We start from the raw sequence: 27,710 nt of genomic DNA, 5'->3' as shown, positions 1-27,710 counted from the left end.
GCCAAGGATCGCCAGCCACCCCTAGAAGCGAAAAGAGATGCAATCAAGGATTCCACCCAGAGCATCAGAGAGAACATGGCCTCACTGACACCTTGATTTTGGACTTCTGACCTCCAGAAAGGTAGAAGACTAAGTATCTGTTTTCAGCCACTACTTTGTGGGGATTTGTCAGGGCTCCCTGAGACACACATGCATGGGGTTCTCCCTAAACCGTAAAGGTGAAGTAAGGAAGAAATAAGACACTCCATCAAAGTTCGGGCATATCCCCCCAGGGAAAATCAATGCAGGCGCCTCTCCCAGGTTTCTAACTGTCTTCCTGCTGCTCTCAGGAATCTCCGTGCTCTGGACAGTGTTTTCTCAACTATCTGAGCATCTTCCAGGATGTCAGAAACCAACTGCTCTCTAGACCTCTTATCCTGTTGTGCCAAAACATTGTATCACTCTTGATTCATTTTCTGTATTTTGTGGACAAAAATAAATCCTGGCTGCTGAGACTACATACTTTCAATGCGTTATGATTTAAATGGTGGGTATTTTGCCCCTGCTGATCAATGAGTTGGGAGCACACAGGATCTTGCATGTGGAGTTTGTTTAAAGAGGAACAGAACCCATGGGACTAATAGCCTTCGAGTCTTGATTCTTGGCACTGAAAGGAATGTTTAAAAGCTTGGGAATTAGCTAAATACTTATCACCAAGAATCCCAGAAAAACCCCGCAATGGACATTTAATAATTGGAGATGGTAGTGGAATTTATTGGCTCTCAAATTCATTCCTCGAGTATCGGAAAGTGCGTTGCGTCTCCCGCTCTCCGTCGTTCCTTCTCATGATGAGCTCGCGGCTGAGGAGTTCCCCTCCTTGTCACACAGACAAAATGGGAACACCCCACAGCAAGGCTTCAGCCACACATTCCCCTCATTCGATCCTGACAGCTGCTGAAGGACGGGTTTGATGCTTTCCTTGTGGCGCTTCACGGCGGCAGCCACCGTTCTGATGACTAAATCGTAGAGGGGCTCTGTGTCCCGCGTTAGAGGTGTGGACTCAGAGGGGTCCCTGGAGAGATCGAAGAGCAGAGGGGGGTTGTGGGAGGTGACCAGTTTCCCTGAACATTGGCAGAAGATGGTCTCATAGCAGGCCAGAGCTCCTGGCGGCTGGAATACTGGGGTCATATAATGAGCCTTCCACACGGCCTCGCCTGGAGAAGAAAAGACACATCAGAGACATCCAGTCTATGTGCCAACTGCCCCCATCTCCTTCTACTTTCTCAAGCATTTTTCTGGTTTTTCTCTTGGCCAACGGGTGAAAGCTAAATATCATTCAGTCTTTAGAATATCAGAATCTCCTAGCACGAATTGACACATCTTTTGCAATAGACGTTAGTTCTGTTTCTCCCAATTTTTATTCCTTAGAGATATCCCCCCGCCTTTTGAAGGACAGCAATTCTTAGAAACTTTTCCAAGAAAGTGTTTTCAGTGGCAACCCTAGAAGGGAAGGACTGACGTGGGGGGATGAAAAGGAAGAAGCAAGTCTTGGGAATCCATTTGAGTGGCTCTACTCTTGGCGTCCTCGGAGAGCAGGGGCTGGTGGGTACTCACTGTCCTTCGGGTGCCAGCGCACGGCGTGGAGGTACACACCGCAATAGTGGAACAGGAACTCATGCTCTGAGCGCTGAGTGTCACCCCGAAGCAAGGGCATGAGGTCTCGGCCATCAATCACCCTGCAGACACACACGATGGAGGGAGGTCAAGCGATGCTGGCCACCAGGCTATTTGAAAGATGCTCAATGCATTCTGTGACACTCCCTGGGCCCCAAGTATGGTGCACTGACTACTCAGGAAATCCGTGTGTGCTCTAAGGGACATTACGTTCCCGCAAGAGAGAGAAAAAAACCTAAGCTTTTACGGTGAAATGACAAGACAGAGGAACACATGCATGCACACCCATCTAAAGAGCTACAGAAGGACTCACATGCTCCGTGTTCCTAATGATTTCAGAAACCACAGTTTCATTCGCAATGGCATTGCTACCTTGAAAAGGGGTTTTGTAGAATCTCTCAAAAACCATACGCTTTTTATTTTATGTCAGAAAATGTATCTTTTACCTTATTTTAGAAAACTATATTATAAAACCTACCTCGTAATAGAAAATAGAATAAGTCCCAGATAATCCTAGAAATGATCATAAAAGAAATAAAACTGTCTTGATTCACAGGTTAAATGATTGCCTGCATTGAGAAGCCCTTCGGAAGCTACGGGAACGAAGAAGTAAGTTTAGCAAGGTCATAAGATACGAGACCAACTTTAAAAAATCAATTTTAATGCCCGAGGACATCATCAGAGACATGTCAAGCTGCAAAAGAGGCTTCGACTCTGACATCTAGAAATGTTGACTGGCTGGCCCCTGGGCTCAGGAAATGATTTATAATTTGCTCCAACCATTAACCTTGTTTTTCTTTTTATTTCCATAGAAATACTTATTAAATACCTGATTGCTTGCTTCCAAAATATAAGCCTAACGTTGGGAGCGCACCTGCATCACCGCCTTCTAAAATGGATTTAACTGGACTGGTCTATTACCAGGACTAAAAAATGTGTTCAGTGAGATGAAACAATCTACCACTCAGATTCTGGGCCATAAAACTTATTAAAGTTTCAAAGGACTGTGAAACTTAAAACTTTCAAAGGTGGGACTGTGGGGGGGCTGGAATTTGTCTTTAACTCAGGGTGGTATTTAAGGTGGTGGCTCACCACCTTTTTGGTGAGTTGCTCAGTTTGCCTGAGCCTCTCCCATGTATACATGTTATAAAGCTTTGTTTCATTTTCTCCTGTTAAAAAAAAAAAATCAATTTTATTTCCATATATTAGCAATGAACAAGGACAAGTCACATTTTTTTTAAAGTATCATTTACTACAGCCACAAAACCCATGAAATATCTAGGGATTTCTTCTTTTTTATGTGTGTGAGGAAGATTGGCCTTGAGCTACATCTGTTGTCAACCTTCCTCTTTCTGCTTGAGGAAGATTGTCACTGAGCTAACATCTGTGCCAATCTTCCTCTATGTTGTGTGGGATGCTGCCACAATGTGGCTTGATGAGCGGTGCTAGGTCCACACCTGGGATCTGAACCCACAACCCCCAGGCCCCTGAAGCAGAGAGTGTGTGAACTTAACCACTGTGCCACCAAGCCAGCTCCAATACCTTCTTGTTTTTTAAGGGTAAAAGTTTGTATGCTGAAAATCACAAAACATCTGATAAGAGAAATAAATGGAGAGATAAGCCATGGTCATGGATTGGAAGACTCAAAAGTGCTAAGAAGTCAATTTGCTGCAAATTGATCCATAGATTTCATGCGATCTCAATCAAAATCTCAGCAAAGTCTTGAGCCCAGCCTGGTGGCTGAGTGGTTAAAGTTCTGTGTGTTCCACTTTGGTGGCCCAGGGTTTGTGGGTTCGGATCCTGGGCATGGACATACTCTGCTCACCAGCCACGATGTGGAGGGGTCCCACATACAAAAAAAATAGAGGAACATTGGCAATGGATTTAGCTCAGGGCAATCTTCCTCAGCAAAAAAAAAAAAAAAAAAAAAGAAGAAAAAGAAAAAGAAAGAAAGAAAAAGAGAAGAAAAAAATCTCAGAAGGGTCTTTTGTAGAAATTCAGAAGTTATTCATATTTACATGGGAAAACAAAGAAACTAGAATAGCTTAAACAATTTTGCAAAAGAAATAAAACAGTTTCACACTACGTGATTTCAAAATAGACTACAAAGCTACAGTAATTGCGAGAGGGTGGTATTGACGTCAGGATGGCTATATGGATCAATGGAACAGGAGAGAGAGAGTCTGTAAGTAGACCAACATGTATACTGTCAATTGATTTTCCACAAATGCCCAAGGTAATTCAGTAGATGAAGGACAGTCTTTCAAAAAACGGCATGAGAAAAATGGGGTATCTTAATGCAAGAAAAATAAATCTCAACCTATACCTCACACTGTATAAAAAATGCTCTCAACATGGTCTATAAGCCTAAATGTAAAACCTCAAACTATAAGACCACAAGAAGAAACCCTAGGAGAACATCTTTCTTACCTTGGAATAGGAAAATACTTTTTAGATGTATCACCAAAAGTCGCAATTTATAAAACAAAATTGATAAATTGGCCCTTATCAGAATTGAAAACTTGGGTTTTTCAAATGACAATGTAAGAAAACGAAAAGACACCCCAGGAATGGAAGATAATATTGGCAAAACACATATCTGATAAAGAACTTGTATCCAGAATATATAAAGAACTCTTATAATTCAACAATTAGAAAATAAAATGCCCCATTAAAAACTGGACAAAAGATTTGAACACTTCACAAAGAAGAGATATGGATGGGAAGGAAGTACACGGAGAGGTGTTTAGCATCATTAGTCACTAGGGAAACACAAATTAACACCACAATGAGATTCTAGAACACACTTATTATAACGGCTAAAATTAAAGACTGGCCATCTCAAGTGTTGTCAAGGATGTGGAGCAACTGGAACTCTCAGATAGTGCTGATGGGAATGCCAAATGGTGCAGCTGCTTTGGAAATCAATTTGACAGGTTCTCATAAAGTTAAATATATATGTATAATAAGACCCAGAATTCCCACACCTGGGCATTTTCCCAAAGGAAATAAAAAATTTACGTCCACAGAAAGCCCTCTATGTGATTGTCCAATGCAACTTTAATCACAATAGGCAAATCTGTTTCTCCAAAGCAAGAATGCATTTTGGAATTCTGTGCAAGAATTTGCCTCAGTTTCCCACTGAAAAGTGAAATATGGAGGGAATGAAGATGTGACATTTTCAGAGCTAATTCTGGAAAAAGTAAAAATCAAGTCATTTCTACAAAGGAAAATCCTAATCAAAGCTCAAACAGCAATGTTACCAGAGACTGGGATTCTGCATAACTCTTGTGAGTCCAAAATATAGACTATAGCAATGTCCCAAAGTCAGTGCACCCCATCGATATCTTGAAAAATTACTTTTACGACTGTGATTGGCTCAGCAACTTAAAAAAAATTACACTTACACTAATATTATACATTTTTTTAAACAATGGGCCATTTAACTCAAAATGATAAATACTCTTCTTCTGAGTAGAAGGGAGCTCTATTCTGTAATTATTTTATACAAACTTACAATAAATCTACTTATTGGCTAAAACGAAGGTAAAAAAATTGAGGAGTTCTTTTTTGTTTGTTTGTTTCTCGTTAGCTTTGGGAGCCATTCTGTTTTCTTTCAGAAATAAGTGAGCTCCATTACACGAAGAAAGAAACATTAGAGTAACTTTCGGGGCTTAGAAGGGAGAAATGGCGTGGATCCGATCCATTGGATGACTTTACAGAGCTGGGATCAATTAACTCTCAGAAAATCAGCTTTAAACCTACCTGGGTCAAACCTACCTGGAACTCCTCTTGATGGAATTCAAAATATTTATAACAGAGCTCCAAGTATCCATCAAACGACTTACCTTCATCGCAGCCTCCGGATACGCACACCAGAAAACTAGGAAACTGGTTTTTTTTCTCTTGTATGGAGGAATGAGTTTTACCGGTCATATTCTCATTCCCAAAACCGTCCCATCTCCATCTTCCTCACAAATGAAAACTACAAAGGGTCTAAGATGGGCCATGGTCGTGTAAGACCGATGCCTGGTACACAAATAACATGGCCATCTACAAAGGCAAAATCATCTAGGGATTGAGGAGAAAGTGTACCTCCCAAGACAGGCTTTGTCTCCTTTGTCCCAAATTCTCTCAAGACCAAGGAGGATCCAAAGGGACTTGTTAACAGATCATTTCACATCACCTGTCCTGAGGGACAGTTGCTCCCGCCAGTGCTGCGACAGTTGGCAAAATATCCATTAGACTCGTGGGCTCCTCAATCACTTTTCCAGCTGGCAATTTTCCAGGCCATCGCACAAGTCCCGGGACGCGGATTCCGCCTTCCCATCCTCCCATGCCTTTGCCACCTACGGGGAAAGACGATGAAGTTCCTATTAAAATCGTCACTGTGGCCAGAGTGTTAAAAAATGTAAATTAAGACCAGTACAGACAATCTTTGCTCAGTGCCTACCATGTACACAGTCCTGATGGGGTCAACAGCACACGTGGATGGAATTATTTTTTCTTGGACTCTTGATAGGTTTTTGATCAACTAGTGAATCACATTCAATACGAGGCATTGGCACTGGCTATTTCTGCCTAGAATGCTATTATCCCCAGATATCCACCTGTTTCATCCCCGGCCTCTTTCACACCTCTGCTCAAAAGCATCTTCTCATTAAGCTTTGCAGGTACACTTATTTAAAGTGGGAAGCCCATCCCACAATTTTTTTCAGCTGTATTTTTCTCCACCTTTGTTTCTGCTCCGTTTTTCTGTAATATTTACTGCCTTATAACATATATGATTTCTGTTTTATTCACTGCTGAATCCAGCACCCTGAAAACTAATCGAGTGAAATCGTATGGGTAGATGCTAGTTTATTGTCCAAACCAGGCCATTACTGAGTATGGAAGGAAGAGGGAATATTAAAGACATCAGGACAACAGTCTTGTAGTTGTAATCCATGAGTAGACATTCAACCCATTGAAAGACTCCCTTAAAAGCATCTGCTTATGTTAATATTCTGTCATCTCATTGGCTCACCAGCGAGGCAAATTTCTAGATACCCCTTCTAGCATTTCCTAGAACTGTTTGCAGATTGAAGGCCAATTTCTTTGGTTACCGGCCCTACACTTTATTTTTTATCAAGAGTCGAATATAATGAACTCGTTCAGTTTTTCATGCATTCATCTCTCCATTCCATGAATTTTCATTCTAATGAGCAAAAGAGCTTATTCACCACCAAATCACCCACAAGACTTCCTCTCCTCACCTTTGTATATTCCATTCCATCCACCAAGCTGGGCATGGCCCAGCCTCGCCTCCAGATGTCCTCCATGGTCTGATGTAAAGTAGACTAGAGTGTGGTCCCTCAAACCAAAATCATCGAGGGCATCAAGAATCTTCCCTGAAACAATAAAAAAAGGGACACATAAAACCAACGACTTTAGGAGCTTCAGCCATTCAGAGCATTCCCAATTGTCGTACGTTTACTTGGGATCCGTTGCAAAAATGCTTCTCATCTAAGAGGTACCATCTTGTACTCCCAAGCAGAATGTGTGAGTGGGCCTGTTTTCTCAGTTCTTCATCAGCATCTCATGTTTCAGAGGTGATCAGGTCAAATGAGGAATGAAAATGGATTGCTTCCTATGCTGACACTGACATCGGTACCTTTTAATCTGCAACTTACGGGTAGCTCTTCCTGATTTTTCTTTTGCGGCTTGTATGTTTCCATGATTGATTTATCAGGACTCCCTTTTTAAGGAACTGAAACAATGTCACATTCTTGTTCATATTTCCTCAGTTTACAAGAGGCCCTGCATATGCTGTTTAAGTGTATATTTTCGATATTTTGTGAAATCGAAAGATCTTTGCCTTTATCACGACTTCTGTGGTTTTTACTAGCTCTGTACCTCATGCAGAGAAAAACTTAATATTTCACTGGAGTTTCTTCCAGCTTTTTTTTTCACTCCATTCAAGGTCCTTACTTTGCATGGGAAAGAATGCCCGTTGAATTGATGACGGTTTTTCCTTACCCAACTGTGTAGGTTTCCATGGGCTGCTGTGTCAAATTTCTATAAGCTTGGTGGGCTTGAAACAACAGAGATTTATTCTCTCAGTCAAGGCTCCCGAGAAGGATGCTTCCTTGCCTCTTCCTAGCTCCTGATGGTGGCTGTCAATCTTTAGGTCCTTGGCTTGTGGATGCATCATTTCCATCTCTGCCTTCATCGTCATGTGGTCTTCCCACCCCCGTGTCTCTCTGTGTCTTCACATGGCACGCTCCTCTGTGGTCTATCTCTGTGCCTCTCTTCTCTTCTTGTAAGGACGCCTGTCATATTGCATTAGGGTCCTGCCCTAAGGACCTCATCTCGACTTGATTACATCCGCAAAGGCCCTATTTCCAAATAAGGTTACACTCACAGGTTCTGGGAGTTAGGACACGGACATATCTTTTTGGGGAACACAACGTAACGCAGAACACCAACTCTCCCCAATGTAGCCCATCCCTGCCGCTTCGAATTAGAAAGTTTCCTGGCTCCTAAGTCCTCTTCCTCACTGGTCCCGCTCCAAGGCTATCTATTTCTGCTTTTCTGACCTAAAAGTCACATCTTGCACATGTACTTCTGAGTTTTAATTTCTGTAGTTTTATTTTGGATAGTGCTTTCCTTGTGATTACAGAATACTTCTTTATCTTTTGTACCAACCTCGCTACCATCAGATATCCTTGGAAAGTTTCATTTCTCACCAGTTTGTGCTTCTAGGTGTATTTCCTCAACATCTTTATAATGAACGTTCTCCAGATAATAGTAATCGTCTTAATTAGAATCAAACGAGACCTTAAGGTTAATTTCAGAATGACTAATATTATAAGAGTCACTCTTCCCATCCAGAATATGGTATATTTCCATGTATTAAAGTTTCCTTTCATGAGTCAGATGTCTTCAATATGATCATTTTTTTTTAGAAACTCATCTCTAAATATTTAATTGTTGGTATTGGAGCTACCATGAATAGTATCTTGTTGCCTATTGTACCTTGAAAGGGGTTATTTTGGACACAAAGAAGAAGTGTTAATTTTGATGCATATATCGAATACAGAGAAACATTTTACAAGATATGTGTCTGTACCTATATTTAGGGTATGTATAATTAACTATACTGTTACACTAATATTATACTAATAGTATACTATATAATTATCTCGATATCTCATACGTTATCTCAACACATATTACCACAACTATTAGTATAATATATTATAATATAAAATATACTAACAATATATGTATACATTATAGTCTATATAGCATGACCTATTATGTAATAGATACGTGTAAATGTATATATTGAGATAGATGATGGTAGAAAGCATGTAAACATTTTTGTGGTTATGAGCTGCAGTCATGCCCCACTTCATGATGGGGAAATGTTCCGGGAAATGCGTCTTTCGGCGATTTTGTCATTTTGCAAACATCACAGAGCGTACTGACGCAAAGCTAGATGGTATAGCCCATTACACACCTAGGTTGTATGGCACAGCCTCTTGCTCTTGGGCTACCAACCTGTACAACATGTTGCTGTCTGAAGACTGTAGGCAACCGTAAAACGTTGGTAGGTGTTGCGTATCTGAACATAGCTAAACAAAGAAAAGGTACAGGAAAAATACGGGATAAAAGATAAGAAACGGTACACCTCTATAGGCCCTCACCATGAAAGGAGCTTGCAGGACTGGACGTGGCTCTGGGTGAGTCAGTGAGTGAGGGGGCAGTGAACGCGGAGGCCCGGGACAGCCCTGGGCACCACTGCAGAATTTGTATACACTGTGCACTTCGGCCACGTGAAATCTATAAACAAAAATTTTCCTTTCTTCAATAATACATTAACCTTGGCTTAGCATAATTTTTTACTTGACAAACTTTTGCATTTTTTTGACTTTTTGACTCTTTTTGAAAAGCACTTCCTTAAAACACAAACACATTGGACAGCTGTACAAAAGTATTTTCTTTCTTTATAGCCTTAGTCTATCAGCTTTTTCTAGTTTAAATTTTTTTTTTTTTTTTTACTTTTTAAACTTTTTTTGTTAAAGACGAGGACACAAACACTCACATTAGCCTAGGTCAAGGGTCAGGGTCAGGATCGTCAATGTCACTGTCTTCCATCTCCACATCTTGTCCCACTGGAAGGTCATCAGGGGCAATAACACACACATGGAGCTGTCATCTGCTGTGAGAGCAATGCCTTCCTCTGGAATACCTCCTGAGGGACCCACTTAAAGCTCTTTTAAGGAAGTGTCACTCTTTTCAGAAAGATGTCCCTGGTGGTTTGGTTGGTTGGTTTCTTCTTTTCGTCATTGATTTGCTTATCAGCAGATAATGAATTCCTCTCAATCAATGAAAACCTTTCAGTGTTGGGATCCGTGTTTCCAAAATTTTTGAGGAGCTTGTTGAGGTCTGCAAAACCTTCTGATAAACCCTTCACTGTGAATTTTCTTGGGGGTTTTTCTTTCTCTTCTCTTGCAGTTTCCTTTTCTCTGGCCTCTTCTTCAGCTCTGTGTTCCCGCTCCTGTTCCAACAACTCCTCAGGAGTCAACTCCTTAGGAACCACTTCTGGGAGCTCTTCAATGTCATCCTCACCCACACCCAGGTTAAAGTTGTGTGCCATCTTGTCCACAGCCTTGTTGATTTTTACAACCTCCTTCTCTTTGGCAAATCCCTTGAAGTCATGAATTATTCTCCCTGAGTGTCATTTTCCAGGTGCCATTCATACACTCCTTGGTAAAATCACCCCAAGCCCAAGGAAGTTTCCTGATGAAGTCAGAGATGTTGTAATCCTGCCAGAACTGCACCAGTGCATTCCTCAGTTACAGCAATAACTTGGGCAAAGGTCCTCCTTAAGTAGCAGACATTAAAAGCTGCTATAACTCCTTAATCCATTGGTTGAATCAAAGAGGTAGGGTTTGGAGGGACAAACGCCACTTTGATATTGGGATGAAGATCGCCAATAAAAGGAGGATGTCCGGGAGCATTATCAACAATAAGCCAAATCTTGAAAGGTATGTTACTCTCCCAACACTACTTTTCCATTTCACTGGCAAAGCAATTCAGGAGGGCATCTTGGGAAAGGAGCGGGGTCATCCATGACTTCTTGTTGTTCCTAAAGTACATTGGCATTGTGTCCTCATTAATACGCCTCAAGGCCCTAAGGTTCTCACTGTGCCAGGTCACAAAGCATTTCAATTTATAGCCTGCCACTCTGCCCCCAAGCGGGACTGTTATCCTGTCCTTAAAAGGCTTGAAATCTGGCATTGACTTGGCTCCTTATGGATGAAAGTCCTTTCAGGCATCCATTTCCAGAATAGAGAGGTTTCATCCATAATGAATATTTGTTCTGGGAGGTAATTTTCCTCCACCCTCAGCCTATCTAGAGTCTCCACTTACAGACTCATCGCTGACCTTCACACAGTTGTAATGAATAATGGTTCTTGAATTGTTTAAACCACCCCCCCCCACCGAGGTAGCAGTAAACCCCACATTATAATTGGGTCCAACCTTTCCTTTCAACGTCGCAAACAAACTTTGTGCTTTGGCTGTGCTCATCACGGTGCAGAGAGAGACCAGCTTCTGCATCTGGACTTCAATCCAAGTCATCAGAAGTGTCTCCACGTCTGATACAGGCCCTGCTCAAGTTTTTGTTAGTCTCATTGTCTTCAATGCAGCAGATCCTTTAACAGCTTCCGTCACTTTATTCCTGTTCTTCAAGATCATAGCTGTGGCGGAATGGGACATGCTTGAGATCAAGAACCATCACTGATTTTCCAGCTTTGTTGTCCTGAACCACTTTTCATTCTATTTCCAGGTCAATTACTCCATATGGCCTCTTACTGGCAACATGAGCAGTAGCATTTGTACACTTAGGGGCCATGATGACCAGAACAATATAAAATTAAATCAAGCACGAGAGAAAATGTTGTAATCAAGAGATGTGGTAAACATGAGATGTATGTGGCTGTTGCCAGGGTAACAGGGCATGCTGTTTTACAATAAACTTGTTTTTCCATAAGTAGAAAGAGTGCATAATGTGTTTATAATATTATATATAATGATAATTATATACATTATTAATTATTATGATGCATAACTGAAATGTACTATTGTATAGTAATATCCTAATAATATAATTACATTATATGTTAGATGTGATACGACATAATTATAAGTATTTTACAAGATATGCAATATATATACTAATGTTTGTTTTATTAGACTTTAGGATTTTCAACATAGAAAATTGTATTCTTTACAGATATTAAGTTACTTTGAGGTGTTTCTATTCTTAATATTTAGAGAGATTAAAAAAATAAGTAGATAGTAGACATGGAAATGGTTAACACTTTTCTATAAACATAAATATTATAAATATTACATATACTTCTAGCCTCCACTGAAATATATATAAATTTATATACATTAAATATATTTATAAGATATTAAATTTATATTACATATTATACATGTATTATATATTTTATATAGCATATGTAATATAAACTTATGTATACAACATAAATTTCAGTTGATGCTAAAAGATATGTTACCCTTTCCATGGCCACCGTCTAATTACATTTTACTCTCTCTAAATATTAAGAATGGAAATATCTCAAAGTAACTTGATATCTGAGAAGGAAATAATTGTCTATGTTGGAAACCTTGAGATTTCAGTTAATGCTAGAAATCTATATTGTATTTTAAATATATATTGATATTTAAAACGTATATCTTTAATAATTTTAATAATATATCTTTCGTAATTTTATTACATGTACAATTGATAATTGTTTATTATTAATATTATATAATATATAAGTACGTACTATTCTATATCTCTCTTTCTAAGACAGTTTTGCACTCTGCTGGGCACTGTGGAGGTGCCCCAGCGCTCCTGTGACACTGAGACACCCCTGCCTTGGAAACCGCCTTTCAACCCTCACAGCCGCCGAACAGGTCCAGCCCAGATTCCCCGGGCCCCATCTCCCATTTCCCTTCCTCATGTTGGACACTCATCCTCTTTTCACCGTTTCTGAGAAACCTGCTCTTGAGAGAAGAGCTGCTGAATTCTCACCCACTGGGGATGGGGATGCATGACCAATGAGGCACCAGAGATGTTCCCCTGCCTGGGGTGGGAGATGTCATTTGCAGTGGAGGCCTTCAACGGGGTATGAGTCAGCCAGAAGCCAGGCTGGGGGCGAGTTTCTGGAGCTTTCCTGATATCTGTGAAATGACAGCGTATGGGAGTCTGAGGGATTAGGAGATACTTCCAAAGAACGCAGCTCTCTTCCCAAATCTCTGTTCATAACCTCTTTGCCCTAAGCATATGGCCACTGAGCTACAGAGCCAGTGTCCAGGTTCCAATCCTGGCTCACCTGGACCTGTCCTGTAACCTTGACCAGGCCACCAGGTGTCTTGTGCTTTAGTTTCCTCATCTGTTAAGGAAGATAATGATGATGACGAAGATGGTACCCATCTCCTAGAATGTTTACGACACTGGAACAGTGCACGTTCCATACCAAGTGCCATGTGTGGGATTTGCAGTATTGTTATAGCTTCCAGGGTAGATATTTTGGGGATAAGTAAACTTTTTAGCATTTCTGAAATTTCACCTTGAAACAGATGATTATTCTTCCTAAAGGTTCGATTCTGAATTTGCACACCTGTGCCAGGTGAATCTCTGTTGCATTTTTTTCAAAATACGGCTTTCAAATATTGTGGTATGTCCACCCATACTCAACACACCACTTCTTTGTGGAACAGGATCTGAATGCCACTGGATCAAAATCCCACTGAAGGCAGATCACACCCAAAGTGCCTTATTTGGCGCCTTCGTGCCACATCATCAATATTATGAACTTAGATATTTTGGAAACTTTTTATCAATTTTAAATTTTAAAGCAAATAGTAATCTCATTTGTTTGTTTTCACTTATCACATCCTGAGTTGGAATTAGCTACTTCATTCCCCTTCAAGAAGACACAATGACGAGCAGGATGGCCAAAGTTTTTGAGGAAGAGCGTGATGTTAGGGATACGCATTTTAAGCGCATGACGTGGTGTCTTGTCCTGGTGGAAGTATGAACTGGGAGAGGGACACACACACACCCCCAACAGACACACCACACACACATACACCACACCCACCACACGCACATCACAGACACACACACACACATCATACACATACACGTGCACACCACACACACACACATACACCACATATGCAACACACACACACCATGTACATACACACCCACCCCCCCACACATACACACACACCCCTCACCACACACACATACACCACACATACACCACACCTACCACACACATACTCCAATGCCACACACACACCATACATGCCCCCCCACACACCCCACACATACACACACACATACCACATACACACACATATGCCTACATAAACGTACGCCTTTGTACATATATCTGCTTAAAATAGTATTTATACTTAAAATAATTTTTAAATATTTTCTACTTTTAAGACGGCATGAAGGGACAGTGTTTGAACGGCTTCCCCTTGGTCAGGCTTGATTTCCCAAGTGTCTCTTTGTTTACTGAAATCTTTCCTACCGACCTCCCATATTTGGAGAATATTTTAACCATGTTTGGGTCCCACAAACCCGTGAGACCCATCACGCTCTTTCGTCATTCCTGTTGGAAAGTCGAATCTGTTTCTCTGACCACTATGTGTACCGCGGAAGCACCAGGAATCCACACTTCCTACTTGCTCTCTCTCCCTCTCCAGTCTGAGTTTACCGGGGTTCTGGATTCTGACTCACCCCTGTACCCCGACTCCAGACTCAGATCTCGGTCCTCAGCAGACCTGAAATAAGGTTTTGCTGTTTAACCAACGAGCGCTGACATCTGATTTGAGGTTGGACCTGTTACATCGTTTACATGGAAGACCAAGCCTCCCTCCGTGGCAGGAATGATTGATTCTCTTTGTACTTCAGAGGATCATCCTAAGCTTTTCCTTCAGAAGCTGGCCAGGGGCGGTGTCCAGGTGTCGGAACTATCAAGACATGGAGGTCTCGTCTACTAGGTCTGGCCACTTACCCAACATGGAGTCCATCTCCTGCACATGATCACCGTACAAGCCGTGTTTGCTGGTGCCTATGAACTCCGTCGTCGTGGGGAGGGGTGTGTGAACGTGGAGAAAGGAGAAAAAGAGGAGGAAAGGTCCTTTACGGTTCCTGCGAAGACATCAACCACATTGCTTGAGTTTTCAACGTCTGGGAAACTGAACAACATTGCTCCCTGTCACTCACATACAGTTCCTTGCTCTCCACGCCCCATGAGAGGGGACGCAGGCAAGAGGCAGCTCCCACGGCTCCTGGTCGGAGTGGCTTCCGGGATCCTCCAGCATCTGGACAGCTCCCCCCAGTTTGGGGTGACACCACCATAGTTTCTTTGATTCTCAGACGCCAGGACACACGTGGGACCACTTCACCCAGAAGTAGCCCCGCCTCTGGCCACAGAGCTGAAACTCAAATCCAGCCCTGCCTGGCACACTTGCCCATGGCTCATGAAGTCTCAGATTACAGTCACACCCCATGAGGCACCAATGGATAGTGGCACGGGAGTGACTACCTAGAAACTTCACTCCTTTCACAACCCTCGAGCAAGCACGGACAGAGACCTCTTGGCAAGCTGTCTGGGCAGCTTTGCTTATCATCTGAGGTCACAGGGGATGAGGCTCACCTACTTCAAGTTCTGACAATCCGTCTGCGTGAAAGCTACATCCTCAGCTAACCAGGGCAGCACACGCCATAAAGCCCACTTTTTGGGAAATGTCTGCTCTGATGAGACACCAGCGAGGATGTGGAAACACGGTCTTTGACGATATAATTGGTTAAGAAGAGGTCATGTAGAAGGAGAATGGGCCCGGAATCCAATAATTGGTGTCCTTCTAAGAAAAGGCAATTAGGAGACCCACAGACACACACAGAGGGAAGATGGCCATGTGAAGACAGAGGCAGAAACTGGAGTGACGCATTTATAAGGCAAGGAGCAGCAAGGATGGCTGGTACCCCCCAGAAGCGGGGAGAGACAAGAAAACACCCTCCCACAGAGCCTTCAGAGGGAGCACGGCTCTGAAGACACCTTGATTTTGACCTTCTGGTCTCCAGAACTACGGGAGAATAAATGTCTTCTGTTTTAAAGCCCTCTCATAGTGGCACTTTTTTATGGCAACCCTAGGAAACTAATATTCGTGGTGATGGAGAATGAGATTACACACTTTTCTATGACATATTTTAAAGGGGAGACAGAAAATAATAATAAATGGGGAGGCTGGTTGTCAGAGACAAACAAGATGGACCTGAGTTCTGTAGTATTTTTTCACTCTATGGCTTCAGAAATGTTGACCAGGGAATATAGTTTTCCACGTCAGAGTTGACTGGGTTGCATTCAATGTCTTTCAGAAAATGTCGTTCTTAAAACCTAAATTAGGAAGACAAGGGTGGGGGCAGGGTATCTCACACCTACAGCACTTGCCAGTGTTAGAAGCACTTAGCGTCGCAAACTGAGCTGCCAAAACGAAGAGGGATGCTCAGGGTGGTTGGCGGAATAACGCGTCAGCCCAAAGATGTCTGTACGCTGATCCCCAGAACCTCTGAATACGTAGCCTTACTCAGCAAAAGAGGCTTTTGCAGATGGGATCCAGTCACGGATCTTGAGAGGAGGAGGAGACTCTAGATTATGTGGGTGGATTCAATGCAACCACAAGTGTTCTCATAAGACAGAGACAATCGGGTCAACACGAGGGGAAAAAAGAGGATTTGTTTCAATAGAAGTGCAGGTGGGAGTGACACAGCTACAAGCCCAGCAAGACAGGCGGCCTCTAGAAGCTGGAAGAGACAAGGAACAGATTCTCTCCGAAGCCTCTGGAAGGAACCCGCCTTGCCAACACCTTCATTTTCAGCCCCAGAAGATTAATTTCTGACTTTTGACCTCAAGAACCTATGACAATAAATGTGTGTTATTTTAAGCCACTAAATTTTTGGCTATGTGTTACCATAGCCATAGGAAACACATACAATGGGAATCCAGAAGAAAACAATTTCTAGCCTTTGTGAACCTGAGCCACCTACTTTTGGTCAAATTGTTAATCAACAGAGTTGCTCCCAAATCTTTGGATTCCCGTTCAATATTGTGTCACTCTGGATCCCACAGAACTTTTGAAACTCAACAGAGCTTTTGACGATGAAAGTACGTTTCCACACCAGCATTTGTTCTTGAAATACACATGGAAAATAGTAAGCCACGAGGTATGGGGTATGTAAAGACTTGCGCTGGCTGACAGAATGGAACAGGATGGCTCATCTTTAAATTTAAATTTCAGAGTGGCGCATGCCACAACGTGCTAACATTCCCTTTGCAAAACTTCCTAAACTCTGCACATTTGCAAAGGTTGCAGAGTCTAAAAGAGTTTGCCTTAGGTGAAACCAGCCATTCATTTCTCTCTCTCCCACACTCTGAATTTTGATGGTCTCCACCTGAGCTATGGGTTAAGGACAAAGCTAGTTATCAGGTTACACAAAATCCTTTACGACCTCAATCAATCTTGCTCATGCTTGCACTTCTGCAAGTAATGCCTGCCTGCCCACTCCTTCCTTCATCTTGGTATTACTTGCCTTTGAAGATTCAGCTAAGATTGCATTTTCTCAAGTGTGGCTTCCCTGAGATCTTGCAAGTTCCCTATCATATGGAAAAATACCACCCTGGACTTATGCCCATTGACCTATTTCTTATCATGTGCTTGCACATCCAGTTGTCATCAGTAAATGTGAACTCATCCTTGAGGTCCAGATCCCAGGACGGCAATTGGTAAAGAGAAAGCCCCAGTCAGTGTTGAAAGAGAGAGTGAAAAACGTGTTCACAACTTTGTCCTAAAAGATGGTCCAACGGCTAGAGGACGGTAAATGTGGCTCCTCGGAAAGTTTCCAGCTGTTGTGTTCTGGGTACACTGGGCTTTACAAGGATCACCATTAACCTCATCCACATAATATCCCTTCCATATCATGTGCTCATCTGATCAACTAGCCCTCTGATTTTAACTTCTCAAGTAGCTTTTTCCCGAACAGGGGAACAAGGCAATAGCCAACTTATTCCATTGCCTAGTACCCTGGAAAATATATTTCTCTTTGTAAGTTAATAGCCTGACAATATGCATTATAAATTAATAAGCCCAATTTATGAGTCTGAGTCTAGTGTGAGACTGCCTGCTTGGTCTAACCAAATATGAATTTCAGGGCCAACAGAGAGGCTATGATTTTAATAACAAGGACTCAAACAAGACACCACCTCTTTAGCACTGTCTGAAGCACCCAGCCGGCTTCCAAAACACTTCATCTTCTTGTCTAGACAGTGTTTAACAATATGGCACTTCTTGACTCAATATCATTAGAGTCGTCACCCCCATTTTTAAAAAATACTCATTTTTAGCATAATTACATGGATTTTAAGAAATTATCTTTACCTTTCTAAAAATGAAACTGCCTCCTTCACCATGATGGACCCGGCTCGTTCTGCCTTCATGGGCTGCTCGGTGATCTCATGGTCTCGCATGAGGAGGCAATTCCAGTACAGAGGAGATGTGTAACTGGAGAACCAAAAATAGCTCAGGAGGAAAATAAAAAGAACCATGGAGAGGATGAGAGACCAGGGAACAGAGACCCAGCGACTCAATTTCCCAATGGTGAAGGTAAGCACAGCAATGGCGACCAGCTGCACACAGAGCCAGATTTTGCTCTCAATGGCTAATTCCGTGTCACGTGAAGGATCCGGCCAGCAAGGTTCAATCAGAGTGAGTGGCATGCCATAGAAGTAATCAAACCCATAATTATGTGGATGGTGGCAGTGGTCGCTTCGAGATTGGCAATTTAAGCCTTGATGCCATTTGCCTGAAATTAAACACACACACACACAAATAAAACATAATATGCTCACACATCTCAAAGACCATGTGATCATTTTTCACTGGAAACAATCAGCTAATGCACAAAACTGGTGCAGTAAAGATTTTTCCTTTGTTTAAAAATCTGAGTTCGGCATAGCCTCATTTTTCACTCTTCTTTAGTTCACAGAAGCTTGTGTTAAGATCTGGTTTGAGTGAGCAGATAGGATAAAAAATAAAAGGAGGATGATAGAATTGTGAGTTCATAGCAAAGATATGAACTGGGCAGCTTCTCATTCACAGAGAGGACAAAGTTATAGAAACAAAGATAGATACGTGATAGAGACAAGGGAGATTATAGATAATGGATAGATCATAGGCAGACAGATAGTAGATTATGAGATAGATAAGCTAGAAGATGATGAATGAGTGGGTGAATGGATGGATAGATAGAAAGGTGGATGAATGGATGGCTAGATGGATGGTGGGTGGATAGATAGAAAGATAGATAGTTAGATATAAATTATAGCCAAAAGATAGATAAATGATAGAGACAAGATAGATGATAATGATAAATAGATAGGCAGGCAATGGATGGATGGATGAATGGGTGGATGGATGGATAGATAGATGAATGGTGGATGAATGAATGTATGTATGTATGGATGGATGGATGGATAGATGGATGGGCAGATGGATAGATAGAGAGATAGATAGCTGTAAATTATACCTACAAAGATAGACAAATGACAGAGACAAGCTAAATGATACATGATGAATAGATATATAAATGATGAATGGGTGGATGGATCAATAGAAAGATAGATAGGATAGATCCAAATAAATGATGGAAGATAGATGGGGCATATTTGGATGTATGGATGGATGGATAGATGAGTAGATAGATATATGATAGGTAGATATATGGGTGGATGGGTGGGTGGGTGGATAGTTGGGTAGATAGATAATACACAGATAGATGACCGATATAGATAAATGATGGAGGATGGACTGAACATGGGTGAATGGGTGGACGGATAGCTGGCTGGCTGGAAATCCTAGAGTCTCCCACCAGAGTTCATTGAAATAAGGGATTTATTCAGTAAAACTTACCACACCTTGGATGCTAACCAAAAGATGCATATGAGTTCTGCTGGCATGTGAACTCTAAGAGAATATAACAATGTGTATCTACCAAAATGTTAATAATTTTCTGCATGCAGTCAAGGCCACATCAAAGATGCACATCCCCAAATCTCTAGGTAATGAGGGGCTAGGTAGATGAGAGGCGATGCTGCTGGCTTAGGTTTTTGTGCCCTGCAACTCCACTAAGATCGTCTTCTCTTATCGATGCCAAATGGATTACAAAAATCAAAGGAGTTTAAAGTAACTTGTTATTCTCATGCCATTTGAAACCTAGACCTCTCAGCTAGGCCCAGTAGATTCAGCTCCAAAGGGTTTCATCATTAGTTTACTTCTATCATCTTTGGCAGTGAGAAGAAGGACATCCACGTGGTCCAGTTTTAATAAAATAATGAGGTGGGCGAGAGAGCATACAGTCAGTGAACATGCAAGGCACAGAGAACCTGACAAGTTTGATCTTCTGATTGTGCAACACTGGCTTTCATCCATCACATAGGTCCCTCAGCCTCAGGAAGAATCAATTTCCTGTCTCTAAAATCAGGGAGATGGGTTCTGTCGGACATCCCTTCCACTCGTAATTATCAATGCTTCTGTCGGTGTCCAATGTCCTTTCACTGCAATGCAACTAACCAGGGACTACGATCGTTGTCAAAAGGAACGCCAGGATTCCTCCCCTGAGCTGACCTTCATGCAGCAGCAGCAGAGAAAGGAGGAGCTAAGACAGAAGGACAGATGGGGAGGAGCCAAGGGGAGCTTTCAGAGGCAATGTCCATGCTCCTTGCCTTGGTTGGGTGACAGAGTTAGGGTGTAGACATTTTTCAAAAGTCTTTTTCTTTTTGCTGTTTGGGTAATGGATAGAGGGTGTAGACATTTTCTATGGAGTCAAAAGTTGACACTCCATAAAAAGTCAGTGATGCAGAAAGCTGTGCATTCTTGGGAGCACTTGTTACATTCCTTAAAGTATGCATAGTGGCTGAGGTGAAGGGTTTCAGAGTCTGCAGAGAATAATGTAGAAACAGCACATCGTAGGACAGTGGGGTCTGTGGAAAGATGAAGTGATGCAGAAACAGGTCGGAGGGACACCAGGCAAGACCTGGGGCTCAGGCGGAAAGTAGTATTCAGGCATGCCTGACCTATGTCAGAAAAGGATGGATAGATGCCATTTAGGAAGGAGTGTGCATGTGTGTGGAGGGGGATGGAATTGCAACACAAGATCCCGTGTGAGCAATGACGACAGAGAGTTCTGGAGGACGCAGGGGCACATTTGCCTGCAAAGGATCCAATGAGATAGAAGCAGCTTAATTGTAGAGATTCAAGAGACAGGTAGGAGGTGGCCACTGAAATGGCAGAGGTGGAGCCCAGATCTCCTAGAGAGCAGAGGGTCTTATCTGTCATAGCCAAGACGCAAACTTGTTTTTTCCCTTTTTTGGTGAGAAGGATTGGCCCTGAGCTAACGTCTGTGCCAATCTTCCTCTTTTTGCTTGAGGAAGATTCTCCCTGAGCTAACATCTGTGCCAGTTTTCCTCTATTTTATATGTAGGTGGCCACCGCAGTATGGCTTGATGAGTGGTATAGGTCCATGTCCGGGATCCGAACCTGTGAACCCTGGGCCACCAATGTGGAATGCATGAACTTAACCACTACACCACCCGGCCAGCCTTAAAGTCATTTTTTTTTGGTGAGGAAGATTGGCCCTGAGCTAATGTCTGTTGCCAATCTTCCTCTATTTTGTATGTGGGATGCCACCACAGCATGGCTTAATGAGTGGTATGTGGGTCCATAAATTCATTTTGAAATAGTTTCCAAGAAAACAATAAGCAGGGATAGAACAATGCCTGTCATTAGTTTAGCATGAATGAGTCATACCAATGACGGTAACTTACCCACGAGACCGGTGGTGTATCCCTGCTTTTTGAGTAAAGCAGCAAATGTTATTTCATTAAGAGGGAGTCCGGAACAGTCTCCAAGCGTTGTGATGACACGGACCTCTGTATCAGAAACCATTCCTAAGTGTAACGTAAAATAGAACACACAATGATGAGTGGCTGCTGGTCAGCTGAAGAGGGAGTCGTGGAGAGTTCACGGCTGGAAGATGGAGAGATGAGGTGCCATCTTGGAAGGAAGAGAAGACCATCCTTCGAGAGTCAGCTGCCTGGGTTTAAATATCGCCTACGATGACTCAAGACGTGAAACCCTCTACATCTCCTTCTATGAGGTGAGGAAGACTAGTTTTACATAAAGTCAGCAGCGCTTTCTTCCTACTACAAGAAAAAAAAAAAAAGAGAGAATAACCAGAGGTTTATTGGACCTCCTCGACCTTTGCATCAGCCAAGGCAGATACTGTAAACCTCATAGGACATAAAAGTTTACCTGACGCCCTCAAGAGCTGAAGGGAACCCCCAATCCTATTTAAAAGTGGACACAAATAATGGTCTCTCTGAATCGTAGGCCTTACTCTTAAACTACAGAATCTGTGCCCGGAAACCAAGACCTCTCTGCTCACCTTTAAAAATACAGCCATACGACCCAGCCATTCCGTTCCTGGCTATGTACCCAAAAGAATTAAAAATGAGTGTTGAGACACAAACTTGTACAGACATGTTCACAGCAGAAAGATTCCTAAGAGTCAAAAGGCAGGAAGAACCCACGTGCAACAGCAGGACTCAGCCGAGCCTTCTCCACGTACACACCTGAACGGACTGGGTACCTTCCCGTCAGGAAGGCCGACCGGCTCGGGGTGCACATTGAGGCTGCAGCGATGTTTTGGGTCAGCCGCACACCTTCCCTGGCTAAGCGGTCCACGTGAGGCGTCCTGGAGGGAGAGAGAGAGGGGAAAATCAGAGAGCGGGGGGCAGGGAGGGGAGAAAGAGAAACGCAGAGGAACAGGGAGAGAGCTGGAGGTAAAGAGGACCTCTTTCCTCAACTCCCTGAGCTCAGAACCGGAGAAAAAGAGCCTGCACACAACGCCCCTTCTTCTTTTCCTGCCCACGCCTGGGTGCAAACATAGCCGAGCCTTCAGGCAGCTCTTTGCTGCCGGATTGGTACAATTTGGTAATGTGTATGGCGTCTATCGAGTATAGGACTGCCCTTTAAAATACACACATAAAATATTTGTGCTCCAGACTGCGTAATTAAGGCCAATTACTTACGGACCTTAGTGACAACTAGCTACTGACAGACCGAAGGATGAGTTCAACCCACACGTTGGAGTGGTAAAAGTCCTTGCTCTACACACAGATGGTCCCCCAAACTGCCAGATGATTAAACATAAAGATATGCGGGGGTTCACGGGAGTTAAAAGAGAGACTTCTAGAGAAGAGAGACAGCCGGCTCCTTGGATGAAAATGAACTAGAAAGAGACTCAGATTCATTCATGAGAGAGATTATGAACAGCAGCTTGCTGCGTCAAGTTCCAGCTTTTAGCAACGCAATTCTCTGATTCTTTGTTGAAATGTGAAAAATCAGCAAGTGTCTTTTAAAGTAAGGTTCCATTTGCAAAGGAAACACTGATTTGTAAATTGCATTTCTGGCTCATACCTGCCTCATAAATCTTGCTTCTCAAGCAGCTAGTATTTTCAGCAAAATATTTACACCTGCCTCTACACACTGTCTGCAAATCGCTGATATTTATTTCCTCAAGCATCTTTTTGCGACTTAACTGCTTTCATCAGATGCAAGAATTAATTTGGACCCCTACGTTTTGTTGACTCACAATTTCTGCGGTGGAAAGCAGAAATTAGTAGCTTTGGCATCTATTGGTAAAACAACAGAAAAAGTTTCTAAGTGTACAATTCACATGTTTTATGGTGATGTATAATGACGTCCAAAGCTTTGTATGAGCACAGCTCGTTACCTGGTTTTTATAATCGACCAGAACACTCTGAGTTTCAGTTTCATATTCTTTTTCCTCTTTCAGAATGTCCGTTATTAAGATAGAAGGACATCGGGGCCGGCCCCGCAGCCAAGTGGTTAAGTTCACGCGCCCCGCTGCAGGCGGCCCAGTGTTTCGTTGGTTCGAATCCTGGGCTTGGACATGGCACCGCTCATTGAGCCATGCTGAGGCGGCGTCCCACATGCCACAACTAGAAGGACCCACAACGAAGAGAATATACAACTACATACGGGGACGGCTTTGGGGAGAAAAAGGAAAAAAGTTAACTCTTTTAGAAAAGAAAAAAGATAGAAGGACATTGCCTTAAAAGGGCTGTTGGCTTTGAAAATTAGTAAGCATGAAATGACTAATTCTGCCAAGTCAAAATATGTGGAAGAATTACCACTCCTCTTGATAGTCTATACCGTAGAGAACTAACTCACTCTGTGCCATGGCACTATTCTGTGCGCTGTGCTTATTATATGAGCTCAGATGTATATACTATTCACCTGGGCTCTCAACGGAATAGAAAAGGAAGACACACTGAGGTCATGTAACCGGTCCGAGATTTCACTGTTCCTAAGCACAAAACCAAGATTCAAATCCAGACAGTCTTGATTTTAATATTATTTACTTCTTTAAAAAAAAAAATCCCAACAAATCCATTTGGTTTTGCATGTGGATGCAGTCCTGAAATGTATCAACTTCCAAACAAGAGCGATAGGTAAAAAAAAAAAAAAAAAGTATGATTCAATAGGAAGCCGTACCTCATTGTACCATTGCCATAGCAACCCAGATCTCCAATCCCGAGATCATCCACCATTATCAGGACAACATTGGGCCTGTCATCATTCGCCTCCCGCGACTGGCATGTGTTTAAGAACAAACACATCCAAGACAGGGAGGTCAAGAGGCTCCTGTAAGGCAAGCACGGATTTCATGGTAAACACACGGCTCCCTCGGGGTGGCTTCAGGAGCCACGTTCCATTCCAACGTCGTCTTTCAAGAACGCAGCGGGGCTCATTGGAAACCAGGCTCATCTCCCAAAAGACAGGCACAAATTTCTCTTTCCAAGGATTGACCATCTCTGTGGCGTGGTCCCAGCGGTACTCAAGGGGCTCCACTTCACCATTTTGCTCAGTCCCAACTAAAGTCCCGTTTTCTCAAAGAAATATACAATAGATATATATAATTCTCTTCCCACTGGATCCCTACTCGATTATCAGGGGATGAACATTCGACTTGCGAACGATTGGTTCAATCTCTCTCTCATCTTTATTCATATTTTAAGACCCACCTCAAACATTTCCTCCAGGAGGGATGAAAGAAATAGTCGCGACCCCCATCTGTTCCCAGAGCGCTTTACCAATATTCTGAAACAATGGTGACGCTGTGAAATTGCAACTCTTTGCTTTACCCAAACATATCCACCGAGACTGGCAACTTCCTGAAGGCGGGCACTCTAGCCTAGGGCTTTTCCTATTGCCAAATCGAGACAATTACAGATATGGTTTTCATTGGCCCAAAGTTGGTTGAACTGTTTTCCCCACTTTCTATTTCTACGATATTTTAAAATAACACAAGTGGGTTGGAAATTTGCAGTTTATACTTGTATGAATTGCCTACATCGCTCCTACTTTATTATAGACTTAGCAAATTCAGAGTATCAATTCAGACATCTTATGGCCAATCATATAAAGAAAAAAAGGCGATATTGACACCTCTATCTGTAAAGCTGAATCCACAAATGTCACAAAATTGTCCATTAGATTCAATGCGTTTGCAATATAGCTTATTACTTCACTTACCTGAGCTTCATCACGTAGCCCCGAGTGGCTTCCTAGTTTCTTTGGCCAAAGATAAAATGTCCTGAAAAGAAAAATGTGTTTATCAAGTTAGTTCTCACTGGAAAATTCTCACAAGATTAAGGACACTTATCTCCACTTCCCTCTGCTTCCAATATTTCAAATCTGGCTTTCCAAATCTGTCATGGCATAAACCCTGCTGTCTCGATGACTTGCTCTGTTGGCCCGTTTTTAAAGAGTTCACGCTCTGCCAGTTCCTGAGGCCCCCTGTCTCTTTTTGGCTCTTGAGTGAACTGGCTCAGTCTGTATGATGTGGATTAAGGCTGCCCCAGCTAGAGAAGCCTAAGGTGACCTGGCCTACATGCCAAACTATATGACCCAGTGGACTTTGTTTATGGTATGAATTAGGACTGCCCCAGGGAGAGAAGCCCAGGGCATCCTCACCTACATGCCGATCTATATGGCCAGATTCGTATCTAAAGTTATATGACTGCACAATAACCAGACCCCATCTGCACTGAAATCATTTAATGACTTTTTACATCATCTTTTCTTTTCTCCAGTAAAAATAAGTCACGTACCCATGCCCTATAAAATTAGCCCTAACCCTCAACTCGGGGCAGCAGCAGGAGCTCTGACTGCCCGTGGGTCTTGTCCCACACACCAGCTCTGCCTGCCCATGGGCCCTGTCCCCATGCCAGCGGGGGCAGCAGAAGCGGCGGCAGCAGAAGCTCTGACTGCCCATGGGTCCTGTCCCCATGCTATTCCACACTATTCTCTAAATAAAAGAGCACTACTGCCAGATCTTGAGCGTCTAAGAAATCTTTCTTTTGACTCCTTGGCTCACCGACCCCGCATCATGCACACCTCCACCCAAAATGACTGGATGACAGTATGATCTCAAGGAGTTGCCGAATTTACGAGCTTAAACTCAGAACGTCTGTGCGGATGCTTGAATTTATCCACTTCTTTGGTTTTGCATTAGTCCAAAACCAGATCACTATATGGTGATTTTAGGGTACCTAGTGGTTGTATATAATTGGAAAAGGGGGCTGAGTATGATGACCAAGTGATATGACAGCGAAATTCATTGCAATGAAAACAAGGAAATACGTACCTTCTGTCAGCATACGATTACTCATATTTGTACCTTAAAAATCACTACGAATGTCGTACCAACCTCCTCTTTCAAAATGCCACCTTGTTCAAAAGCAAGATGATAGAGACCGCAAACAGAGCTATTGACTAAGAAAGAGAAAGGATGCAAGAAAAGAAGGGAAGGAGAGAGACAGGAGAGAAACTTTAGCAAGAGTTGGTTTGGAATCAACTTCTCAACGCCTAAGCAGAGCCATCCAGCTTTAGAAAGTAACCAAGGGAGCCTTGAAAACCCCGAGCCCATCAACCCTGCCCATCATATCAGAAAGAAAGAAAAAAGAGCTGAGAATGTCTAACAGAAGCCTTCCCCAACTCACCTGTCAGTGCTGTTGTCTACCTGATGTGTAGGGCAAGATGAAAAACCAGTCCTGAGGCAGTTCTGACTCTCCTCACAGCCACCCAGAGTCACTACCTAAATGATAGACTGCTGGCTCCACCTCCCTCCGCAACCGGGAAGTTAGTCCATGCTGCGCTCCCCAAAGGCATTCAAGCTTATGATATGCAAACAAGGAAATCTGCACCTCTGATTTGCATCTCTTTCTACAAGCGCAGAAGAAAGAATTACATCCAGCAGAACACCTGCAGACTCCCTTGCAGGGCGTGAGTGTTCTCTGCGTCTACCACCAAAATGATTCATCAAGCAGAAGTGAGGAACAATCCTTTTCGTTCCGGCCATTGGATTCCGACGACCTCCCGGTCTCCAGCATTGCCTCAGAGTCATCTGTGCAGCTAAATAAAGGAGAGAAAATACAATATCTCCCCCCCAGGAATATTTCCGAATTATGTTGAGTAAGAGAGATGACAGAGGACGATTCATGGCCAGTGGCTACGCTCTTTGTCAACACCGTGTCCCAAAGGGATTGCTAGTAAACAGCAAGTGAAGAGTAGCAAAACAGCCTTTCCCTCAGCATTATCAGTAAAGATTTGGGCATTTATGAACCAAGGCATCATCATCCTACACACAAAGAAAAGTTCATGAACACCTGGGTAAGCAAACCAGAGCAGTTTGCTCTCTGGATTTGCTACACGTAGTCTCGCTGTACAGCCTCCTTTCACTAGAACACTGGGGTTTTTTTGAGGTGAAACATGCTATTAGAGATGCCGCCGTGTGATTCCATCAGCTCTAGATACCAGATCCC

The 27,710-nt window shown here is 42.7% G+C and overlaps 1 protein-coding gene across 2 annotated transcripts; it reads right to left on the bottom strand.

The window, feature by feature from the left end:
• Positions 1-729: 729 nt before the first annotated feature.
• Positions 730-27,162, bottom strand: ARSF (arylsulfatase F). 2 transcript variants are annotated; one of them, XM_070606620.1, is made up of 11 exons: positions 26,889-27,162; positions 25,420-25,480; positions 24,379-24,528; positions 22,431-22,552; positions 21,624-21,746; positions 18,181-18,604; positions 14,757-14,893; positions 6,909-7,043; positions 5,840-6,002; positions 1,594-1,715; positions 730-1,193 (listed from the first exon to the last, which is right to left on the bottom strand). In XM_070606620.1, exons 2-11 carry the CDS (start codon positions 25,428-25,430, stop codon positions 823-825), a joined length of 1,758 nt encoding a protein of 585 aa, XP_070462721.1. In that variant the 5' UTR covers positions 25,431-25,480; positions 26,889-27,162; the 3' UTR covers positions 730-822. The 2 variants fall into 2 exon arrangements, with proteins under 2 accessions (XP_070462721.1, XP_070462722.1); XM_070606621.1 differs by lacking the exons at positions 22,431-22,552; positions 24,379-24,528; positions 25,420-25,480; positions 26,889-27,162 and adding an exon at positions 22,244-22,302 and having other exon boundaries at positions 21,624-22,001.
• Positions 27,163-27,710: the final 548 nt, after the last annotated feature.

The sequence above is a fragment of the Equus przewalskii genome, chromosome X (assembly GCF_037783145.1).
Source record: "Equus przewalskii isolate Varuska chromosome X, EquPr2, whole genome shotgun sequence".
Lineage (NCBI taxonomy): Eukaryota > Metazoa > Chordata > Mammalia > Perissodactyla > Equidae > Equus > Equus przewalskii.
Note: the sequence above shows the minus strand (reverse complement) of the source record. Positions and strands in the feature narration are given on the sequence as shown.

What these genes read in the sequence shown, in the direction of transcription:
- ARSF (XM_070606620.1), bottom strand. An exon ending in AAGGTACCCAGTCCGTTCAG is followed by an intron (nt 21,747 to 22,430) that starts GTGTGTACGTGG and finishes CGTTACACTTAG; the next exon opens with GAATGGTTTCTGATACAGAG. An exon ending in ATACACCACCGGTCTCGTGG is followed by an intron (nt 18,605 to 21,623) that starts GTAAGTTACCGT and finishes GTTTAATTTCAG; the next exon opens with GCAAATGGCATCAAGGCTTA.